Source organism: Haemorhous mexicanus, chromosome 3 (genome assembly GCF_027477595.1).
Source record: "Haemorhous mexicanus isolate bHaeMex1 chromosome 3, bHaeMex1.pri, whole genome shotgun sequence".
Classification (NCBI taxonomy): domain Eukaryota; kingdom Metazoa; phylum Chordata; class Aves; order Passeriformes; family Fringillidae; genus Haemorhous; species Haemorhous mexicanus.
Window position 1 is genome coordinate 63,003,252 of NC_082343.1, and position 11,026 is coordinate 63,014,277.

General features: G+C 34.7%; 1 protein-coding gene across 1 annotated transcript; it reads left to right on the forward strand.

Annotated features, from left to right (window-relative positions):
• The first annotated feature begins 4,269 nt into the window (after window positions 1-4,269).
• TMEM244 (transmembrane protein 244) lies at window positions 4,270-10,704 on the forward strand. Its single transcript, XM_059843378.1, has 6 exons — window positions 4,270-4,302; window positions 6,424-6,509; window positions 7,021-7,094; window positions 8,175-8,300; window positions 9,571-9,615; window positions 10,610-10,704. Exons 1-6 carry the CDS (start codon window positions 4,270-4,272, stop codon window positions 10,702-10,704), a joined length of 459 nt encoding a protein of 152 aa, XP_059699361.1.
• The last annotated feature ends 322 nt before the right edge of the window (window positions 10,705-11,026 follow it).

Here is an 11,026-nt window from a genome sequence, read left to right on the forward strand (position 1 = left end):
CAATCTTCTCACTGATGAGCTCCCAACCTACTCAGACAACAGTGGGAGCAGAATGAGACCATGGGTGTTGTCTGTGTGTGTGAGCCCTGTGGTAACCATGTATACATGTACATATGTGCATGCATGTGATGTGTAGTCACATATGTATGTGCTCTCTGTGTGTGTGTGTGTGCTTACACACAGCCTGGCTGCTGTTTGATCTTAGAAGCATGGAGGTGCAGTAGCCTTTCCTACTGCAAGTGTTTGATCCCACATCATGCATTTTCCAGCAATTTCACAGCTCCTCAGTTTTTGTGGGCTTAGTCCTAAAGGGATTTTTCAGTGCTTCACTGTACTTATCAAAAATTCCCACTAACACTAGTGGAAATGCCAGAATATCTTCAAAATATAGGCTTGTCAGCAGGTTTAGCTTCTCAGCAAAAAGGACAAATATTGATGATTTTTTTTTTTTTTTTTTTTTTTTTTTTTTTTTTTTTAATACAGACAATTAAACTTTCTTCTTAGACATACAGTGGGGCCAGAGTGGAAAGTTTACATTGCTGCAATTGTGTTATAGCTTCTCTCTGGATAAATAGAAGACTTCATTTTCAGTTCTATCAATCCCACACCATTCACAAACAATAAAATTAATTTCTAGTTTGAATAAATAAATCCTATTAAATTGGTTTCTTTGCCAATACTTTCAAGCTTTATATTGAACTTGTTCATGAAGCCAACAGTGTCAGTTAGCAAAACAAAAGATGTTTACTATTTTTGCTATTAATTAAGTCAACTCCTTAGATACAAGTAGCTCATTGGGGTTAATTATTTCTAAAAAGAATCCAATTCATTTTCAGTTTGCTAGTCAGAAGGAATTATACCAGTTTTTGAGTTTAATTCTTTTAGTGCTATCAACATTTTAGAATTTGTAAGCTTTAACAGAGAAATTCAAGGAGACAACTTTTCAGAAGCTGAAAGTTCCTAAAATTCACTTCTTATTTAATCAATTATATTGTAAGTTCTTTCAGATAATATTACCAGGAATAAGGGCATTGTTAAAAGCAATTCAACCAAATTTGAAAGTAAAAATAGAACATACAAAGAACATTCCTGCTTGCACCTAATTCTCAGATGTCTCACCCCTTAAAATGTATCCATCTGCAACAGAGGTTGAAGAAGGAAAGAAGCGAATTGCTTTAATCCTAGTGGTGGTAGAGTCTAGACCTCACACGGTTCTGTCTCCTGCCATGTGGGAGTCAAGCTGTCCTACTGAGGCCATACAATGCATATGTGACCAGTGCCAAACTGTAGGGGCTGTCCTTCGTAGGACACAGATAAGCTGCTTTTAGCCCTGACACCAAGTGAAGAAATGGTAGTTCCATTCCCTGCATTGACAGATTCTGCCAATCACTTCCAGACACAAAAATAGTGGCCACCATTTGTTTTCCCAAGCTCTTCTATCCTCATACACAATGTAAGTGTAGTTCTTCCCTATCAGCAGATGGAGACAGAGTACACGTGTTTTGATGCCATCCTCCAATAAACTAAAAATTTCTTACCACACAATCCAGTCTGCAACCATTTGGTTGAGCTCTCTATTTTTTTAAAGATTTCAGGATAATAAATCTAAACTAAACTAATCTAAAACTTGGCATTTATTAATTTCTCTGATTTTTAAGACTTTTTTCAAGTTTTGGAATTACCTAAGAAATGTGATTCCTGGTCTAGCATTACTTTTTAAGGCCCAGAGCTGTAGTGCAAACAATCATCTTAACAGTAACACAATTACCTGTTCTTTTCCATGAGATATTCCTGTAATATTGCTGTATGATACAGTTCTTCAGTTTGTTGTTAATTTTTTTTTTTTTGGTAATACTATTTGACAGCATCACAAATTGTGGGTGTAAATGGTAACATTCTTTACCATTTATTTTTGTTTATCTTCAAAAACCAGATAAACAAATCCTAAACAATAAGCTTGGGCAGCAAACTTAGCTGTAAGCTTTACAAAATTTTCCTCATGGTTCATTATTACATTTGACTTTTTGTTTAGATACAGGTAGCAGATAGGAACTAGGTACTGCCTTGGTACTATTAGTTGCCATTATCATATTCTTAAAAAGAATTACTGCCCTATAGAAGTATCCTTAATTTTACTTTCAGAAGGTGTGCTCCATTCAGTGATTTTCTGCTGTTAGGGTTTTTTGGATGTATCTTGGATATTGTCCAATACATATCACTACAAAGAGAGTATCTGTGTAGAGCCAATGTCAAAAAATAGTTTTTACTAACAATTGTCAAGCATGTGAGGGTCAGGTATTGATATCCTATCTAAGGAACTGTTTCCTGTAGGTTTCCACAAAGCAAACTAGCACCAACTCCAGGGGCTCAAAAGTAATGGAGTACTCTTTTTCCTCACAGCCCTAATAAAATTCTATTGTGTAATGAATAAAAAAAACCTATGCGTTTAAAAGTAGGGCTTGTCGAAACCAGATTAGACAATTATTTTTAACTTCCATTGAAACTTCTCTTTTGTCTCTCTCTGCTGAATGGGAGTTGCCATTTTTTCCTGCAGCTGATCCAGTAAATTTTAAGAAAAGAAGAAATACAAGAAGTCATTATTCCATTATTTCAGCATGTAGCTAACAGCATCATCTTTATAGTTAACATTCACTATTCAGTCACTTAGTATTTTGGGTCACACACACTTTCTGCCGCTTCCAAATTTGATTTACTCCTGTTCCCTGGGCTACCACAATTTAAGTGTTTATGATCTTGAAGCAAAGGTGTGACAGAAATGTTATCTATTCTCTCAGAGTATTTAAAGTTTTCAACTGTGCAAGAGGAATGGGAAGAACTCAGTCTGCCAAACAAATCCATGCCTACAGCTTCAATTACATTTCAGTCAAACTTTTTGATTTTGTTTCTATCATCAGTCTCTGGTTAAATACATCCTTTGTGAAGAAGTCAGTGAATGTAAACTCTTGTTGTGTTTAATAGTTATCTGAGATTAATGCAATCCATTACTTTTTCAATTATCTTGCTAATTATAGCCACTGAAAACGTTTCTGCAGATTAATTTTAGGTCATGGCTGTTTTCAGCTGATTCTTTGGGGTAGATAGTCTGCTTTTTGAATGAATCATTTTGTTCCTTTCCAAATATTTTTTAATTATTAAAGCAAATATTTCTTCATTCATTTTTTACCTCTGGCTATTGCAACTGTTGAAGCAACTTAGTTTAGGGTTTTTTATTTTGTTTCAGTATGTTCCTTTGTCATCACTTTAGCCCCCAAAATAGGACTTTACTGATGTACAGATTTTCATGCTAGCATTTTTGCACAGAAAGGAATTTCACACAATACTACCAGTAATTTCCCTGGCAGTATTCACAATCTGGAGCTATCAAATCTATGAGTGAAAGCTCTTGTTTGCCGAGTGCAGACTGCATTTTAGAGCAGATAACATTTATTTTGTATGACTAGAAAGGCATAAAAAACCCTAATGAAATTTGCACATACTATGTTAGTGTCAGCAGAAAAAGAAGAAGTTCATTCTTGGTTTAGTTTCAGAACCATCTTCTTTTTCCAAATAATACAGCATACTGAATCATAATGTGCCTGTAAAAAGTCAAATTTGAATCCATTAAGGAGTTGCTCACTAGAAGCTGGATGTGCTCTAAAGCACACTAAATTTCATTCTACTGAAGGAACAAAATACGGTTCAGGAAAAAAAGAGTCATAACACAAGTCTGGAATTTCTTAACTTAATTATACCTAATTTAATGTGAATTATACTTGATGTAATGAAGTGATAGTCAGAAGAAAAATGTTAGCAAAGAACATTGTGAAGAATGTACCACTCCACATCTATAGTCAATAGAATTAATGCTAGAAAAATGTAAAAGATAATTAAAAGTAGGAAGTTATAATAACCCCAAGGAACTGTGATCACATGAATGCTGAAAAAAAAGCAATTAAAAGGAGGAAAAGAATAATAATATTGTGTCTAAATAGCAAGTTATGTTTTAGATGTGCTTTGGCTGACTGTAGCTCCAAAAGCATGAACATTGCATGAGCAAGCAGGATTTTCTCTTTGCTCTTTAGCGGCTTACATGTAGCTCACAGATGTCTTCTGTCTCAATTCAGTTTAATCCAATCAACTCACCTCACCCCACCCTGTCCTATACTTACCCGTTAGAATGTTTTTTGGGGTGAAAACCAGCTGCTTCTTCCTGCTAAAGTTGGCATATGGAATATAGCAAGAGCACTTCCTTTCACTCATCATGTGTCCATGGCTCTCAAGGTCAAAACTGCTGAAACCAAGGTAAAGGGAATTGAGTTTTTTAGTGTTGTATATGTCAGCAGATAGTATTAGAGAATTAGACAACTGCTGTGGGGCTTGAATGAGCTGTTGCTTTCATTCTTACAGACTGTTCTCCAATGTTCTCTTCCTAAAAAACCTCCCAGATTAAAAAGATACTTTATCCTATCGTGCTGGCAGAAAGTACTGCAAAGTACATCTTATAAAAAGGATTTCAAAATATGTGATGTTGTTCCACTTATGAGATAAAATTCTTGGAAGTGTCATAAAATTTTACATTTGATGTCACCAGTGATTTCCTAAGATTCTTCTTTCAAGTTATTTTGACATATAATGAATAATCCTGTAGATTTTAACTTGTGAGTTTTTTGCTTTGAAATACCAGAAGATCTAGAAAGGGAAAAATAGATTGAAAATAAAAAGCATTCTCAGGTTAAAAAAAAAGTATGTTTAAATTTCTGTGGCAAGGTCAAATTAAAAAAAATAGGTAGAATGTGATAAAACTGGAAAATTTTCAGTGTTTTTATTTTCATGTTGTGTGCATTTTCTTGGCTTACAAGTAAGCAAACATATAGCTAATGCCTCACCACATGGCTAAGACAGGGACTAGGAATATTCTGGGCACCAAGAGAAAAACACTGTGCCTTTGAGGCCAAACAAAGTTGGTCGCTGACTTCAAGGCAGGGAATTCACCTACTGTAATTACAGGTCAATAGGTCATCATCTCACAGCACTCCTTCAGCTCTGGGATTCTCCCTTCAGTCGTCTCTCCCCACTTTTACTACTGTACCAATCTCCATCTAGGGCAGATAAGGCGTCACAGAGGCAGTTGCAAGAGGAAGGACAATGAAAAAAGGACAATCACAGGAAAAGTGCAGTTGCCCAGAGCAATGAAACGAAAAAATTCTCACCAAAAATGTGCCAGACATTAAACTTCCAATGCTTGAAGTTATGCTCAGGGGAGTAGGAGGCAGCATGGCTGCCAAACTTACATGTGACATTGTAGTTGATTACCATTGCCACAGTCATGGTGTGTGCTGTGGAAAGGAAGGAATCAAATAGGTTATTTGGCCAATTTTCATTTAGAATAAGAATACAGACAGAGCAAAGGAGCTGTACTTAGCCCACAGCCAACGTGGCTGAAGAGATTTTAGCTCTCAGTTTTTGCTTGGCTTTGTTTTGATGTAGGGGGAAAAAAAAAAAGATTAAGACTGTCCTGAACTTTTTGTTATTGACAAATATCAGTTTGTACAGGCATGATGGGTTTATCTCCTGTTGCATTAGAAACTAAAGCTCTTTGGTCTCTCACTTTGTGGGAGATAGATGCAGTATTCAATATTGAGCACTTTACAACATTTAGCAATATAAAAATAGGTGGTTTGATATATTCACAGTGTTCCCACTTCTGTCAATGTTGGATGCTTCTGTAAATACATTACCTACCACACAACCACTCAAAGAACTAAGGCCAGAAATCAATGTTAGAGTTGAAGTTTCATCCTCAGAAGCATCTACTACTGCTTAGTAAGATCTCTTATTTCAGAAGGGAGTTTGTTCCCTTTACAAGTCAAGATGTCCTTCCTGCATCTTTCGAATTTGTCTAGCTAGAACTTGTAGCTGTTTATTTCTTGTGTCTTCTCTGATAGATTAAAGACCCCTTAAGTATCTGGTATTTTCTGTGAAGGTACTTATCCATCATAATCAAATCATCCCTTGGAGCTAAACAGATTGACCTCTTTAGGGCTGTAGCCCTAATGAAGAAAAGCCCCAAACATTTCTAGCTACAGCTCCCTTTTGAGTCTCTTCTCTGTACCTTCTTAATTTCTTAATCACCATCAAAAAATGTCCTTCTCCTTTTAGGAACACTTGTAAATTGTATATATTGTGGGTATATAACAACATATGATAGAAAAAAAGCCATACATTACAGCCACACATTAGGAGCTGAAATCTACCAAAGAGCTTTTAGCACATATATATAATCAGCAAGAGCAAAAATTCTCCCTAAATATTTTATTTTACAAACCTTTTTCATATTATGCTTGATAGAAATCTCGAATTATTTTCTGAGAATGCCTGATGTTAAAATGGCTTTAAGTTTTACTGTTTCATTCCCTTTTGCAGGTTGTTCTGGTGAACCTGTTGATATGCATAATAGTTTTCTACACTGTGTACTATGTGGTCCTCTCTGTGTGCTTTGCAGTATTCAGGTAAGATTTCCCTGTCTTTAGTCCTATATGCTGGTGTACTGGAACTCATGGATGGAGATGTGCCTGTTTGAAGGAAGCATCCAGACTGAGGAACATTATTTTTCAAATTCAGTCAAATTGTTGTAGCTGAACCTTCTTTCAAATTGGCAAGTGGAGACTCAAAACTAATATAAAATATTGGTTCTAATATTTGTCCTTGCAGTTACACCATGTAAATTAATGAATGTAAGAGAAAAGATGACATGAAAAAATGACAGGAAAATAAAGATTTTATAGCCAATGAAAAACACAAATTATATCCCCCCAGGAAGTTATTGATTATCATGCATAGCACCAAATCGAAGTGAGCAAGGGCAAAACCAAAACTCAGAATGGGACTTGGAGAGCTTGCAAAAACCCAGAGTATTCCATTTATCCTATTTAAAAACACTCGTAATATGTCATGTAATCTAAACTTTAAATACTAAATACTAAAACTCTCTGTTTAAATTTATTCATTTTGTTTCCACAGGATTAAAATGTTGGATGGTTTGGCACCTTTTGATTTTAAAACAAATCCCTCATGGATTAACCCATATTATTTAGGCAAGTGAAGTTTCTTTACCTTTTTTTTCCCTCTCACTCAAGAAACTATATTGCATATGAATGTAAACTTGTCTTCCAATGGATAGTATTTTAAAGCTGTTTCAGTAATGATTTCTGTATTTTAACTACACTGCAATTAAATGTTTATGCATCTTGCCAGCACTTCTCATTTCTGTACTGCTATTTTAAATTCGAGTGATTTTTAGGCTTTTTGTTGAGTTCTTCTTCTGATCTTGCATCATCAGAAGAAAATGTCCTGCTTTGCCAGGATGCTTCATTTTCATTGCAGAACAATTACCTATTCTCCATCAAGTTCCTTTACAAAGTCATTTAATTTAATTTTCCTTCTGCAGCAAATTTCTTATGAATCACTGGATTCAGATCAGAGAAATGGGTCACATTCAACTAATGGCAATTTTGCTTTGGTAATGCTTGAATACAGTGGACATTAAAATATCAGAATTTGATTGTAGCTCAATCCCTAAAAGTATCTTTATATATCCCAATAAAATTTTCTGTAATTTTTCTGAAGCTCTCAAAATATATTCTTTTTCCTAAACAGCAATTCCTAAAAAATTACATGCATACATAAAAATTTACCAGATTTGTAATCTATTTTACAAAGGCAAACCTCATAATCTGTCAGTAAAATACATAAGCTCAAAAAAGCTCAAAAAAGCTCAAAAGTAAATTGGTTCAAAGCTTAAAAGAGTAATAAAAATGCATGGAAGTTTGTACAGTGTTAATACTGATTTCAGATGGAGAAAGAACATTTATGTTATGCCAGTGGAAAAAAAATTAAAGCATATTCCATTAGAATTACTTTTCAGGGCCAAATGTAATTACTGTATCTCAACAGGATTTTTTTCCCCCAAATTTTATTAGTTTGATGCAGCATGTTTATATCTGAAAGCCAGCAGCTATTTCACACCACCAATTAGTATTGCATCCTCCTTTCTGTCCATCCATGAAAATGCATGGCTGTCTCAGGAATTTTATCTTCTCATTGCTATTGTTTGCAATAAAAGAAGAAGTCTTTCAAAACCGTGTTTGGTGAAAATATCCTATTTTCCTTTACAGTTCTTGTGATATCCTTGGAAATAACTTTCTTCCTTTGTGGTCTGCTGTTTGCTCTGGTTGTGGAAGAATGGGTTTGGGACTATGCTGTAACAGTTACTGTTATTCATATCATCATAACTTCAGTCGGTAAGTAGGTTTACTGCTAAAGATTTGCTTAGTATCACAAGTTAAAGGACAAATCTACTAGAATTCATCCAATGTATTACTGGACTAACTTAATTTTCCCTAAAGCTAAATGCATATGTATCTCTATTTTCCATCCATTTGACTCAGGCCTCTATTTAAATTCTCCCATTTTAAACTTAATTCTGGATCTGTTGCAGAATTTTAAACCATTATATTCTTATGAAAAAATCAGAGGTTTAGTTCATATTCTAACAATTCGTATCAAACAGATCCAGGCTAGATACAATTTCTGCATCTGGGAGATGTGGGGTTTTTTTTTCTAAACAAGACATTAATAGTTGTTCATGTCAGGATATTTTAAGAACTACTCATTAACACTTTAGCTCAACTTCAGAGTAAAAACAGAGTGTTTCTTCAGCAAAGTCAGTGCAAAGGTTTTAAGTCAGATCATTTGAACTAAATCTCAACGAGGAAAATGAAGCATTTTACCACAGCAACGCATTTCCCCCATGACACTCTACCCCTTAAAGGAAAGAAAAAGAAAAGAATTAGCTGCTGTAAATGAGACCCATCATCTCTTTTTGCCAGCACCTAGTAATCTGCTCCCTCTTCTCATGCTGTTTAGCAGAATGCTTCTATGGCTAATTAGGAAATATATTTTAACTCCATCCTTGCCATACCCTATGTAGGGTCAGACAAGATTCTTTTCTCCTAAAACAATGAGGTTAATATGTTTATTCTAGAATGCAGAAAAAGGAAAATATTTTTGACAAATTAGGACACCCTCCCTACTGTATAGAGATTAATTTTTCATTTTCCATTGCTTTGCCCATTTGTCTTTTAGCACTTTATAGAGGTGGGAGATTCCCCAGTTCCCTAACAAATTAAGCTAGAGACCAACAGAGACTTTATCTTAAAAAATTAAGCATAATTTCTCATCTACTAAATTTGGTTTTCTGGAATTTAAAGTACTGCCAGCATATGCAGTGTGCTTCTCATCCCCCTTTAATGCCCCTGCCAGCTTTCTTTGGGGGGAAATATGGGGTCAGAGAATGGCCCTGCAGTTACCCCACAGTGGGGATGTGGGTCAGCTTGGGTGTGGCCAGGACAGGTGCTGGTCAGGACCTAAAGCACTTGTCATTTCAATATATGTAAAAAATATAATCTATGAAGCATAACTAAGCAGACCTTTGATACCACAGTGCATTGCTTACTTGTCCCCATTCTTACTGTTTTAAAATTTACATTTCTACTTTTCTTCTTCTCGCAGTTATGTCTGAATTTCCCCTGATGTTACACTGGTGGCTGGCATTAGGTATAATTTCTTTTTTTAAAGTTTATGTTGCTAAAATCTGTGTAGAAAATTAGTGTTTTTAGTATGAATTGTTGCCTCACTAATTTGAGAATTGTCAACATTTAAAGAAGAAGTACAGGCATTTTGTTCATAATTCTTTTAATAACAGTGGTAAATAAAGCTGTACTAGGATTTGCCTCACCTTAGAAAAATCTTCTCTTTTAAGGCCAGAATATGCACATCTTACATTAGTCTTGCAAAAAAACAGCAGACTTGAAATAAGTCATGATTAAGTCCTGACTAATCTCAATTAGTCAGGACTTAATCATGACTTATTTAACTTGTAATAAGTTGAAATGTATCTCAATTCAGGTGTCAGAAAGACAGTTGTCCAAAGTCGTAGCCTTTCTTGATACCCTTTAAAATCAATGAAGAAAACCAGGTACCTTCAGAGGCAAGATTTAGAAACATTATGTACAAGTACTTATGAAAGATGAGATGAATTTCAGTCATCACATTTCCTCAAAGTGAATGGCAAAACTCCATTTCTGAATGTTTAATTTTCTGTAAAATTAGAAGCATAGATTTTTACATGAAAAGTAGATTATCTTGAAAAACAGTAGTTAAGGGAAAAGGGTAAAAGTAGATTATCTTGAAAAAGGGTAAAAGTAGATTATCTTGAAAAACAATGGTTAAGGAAAAATGGAGTAAGGGACTGGCTTCTGTTCCTCTTTCTTATATTATGGATAACAAGGATCAACCACTGCAATAAATTCCCAAGTGATGGGGAGAGATAAATAAATTCCTTGTCCTACAACAGATTTTGCATTACCAGTTGAGGAGGCTGATATCTTTGTAAGTAGTTAAAGCCTTGGGTAAAACATTTAAGTAGGAGGACTGTTTTGTTTTTTTTTTTTTTAATGGAAGATAAAATGAATGTCAGTTGAAAGTTTTATCATAAAGTTTGTATTCCACTATAAAAATTAATACAAAACAACCATATCTTTTCTTTCAGGATCTGGAGTAATTTCAATGATTTGTGGAGGACAGATTTTGGCATATTGCTTGTTCAAAGACAACTTCATTTACCCAATTCTAGATGACTTTTGAAAAGGAGTATTAGAACTTGACTTTATATCTATGTGAATTCTATTGTTTCATTAATGAATGCAATTAAAACGAAGTCAGCAACTGTCTAATTGAAAGGTAAATATTTAGCTTACCAGACCTCTTGTATCTTATGTTTTTTGGCAATTTCATCACTTTCAGCTTTGTATGTACATTTTTCATTAATCAAGTAATTAGATACACTGTCTCTTTTTTAAAAACCAAGAAGCCATAAGGAGGATTAGAGCAATGGTGCAACATTCCTGCAAAATCCTACAAGTAGAAGGAAAACATTTATTTGAATGTAATGCTTTCAGGGTGCTTG

Coding starts and splice junctions, on each gene's coding strand:
- TMEM244 (XM_059843378.1), top strand. CDS start 4,270: ATGGCTCTCAAGGTCAAAACTGCTGAAACCAAG. Junction 8,301..9,570: donor TATCATCATAACTTCAGTCG/GTAAGTAGGTTT, acceptor TTCTTCTCGCAG/TTATGTCTGAATTTCCCCTG. Junction 9,616..10,609: donor ACACTGGTGGCTGGCATTAG/GTATAATTTCTT, acceptor CTTTTCTTTCAG/GATCTGGAGTAATTTCAATG.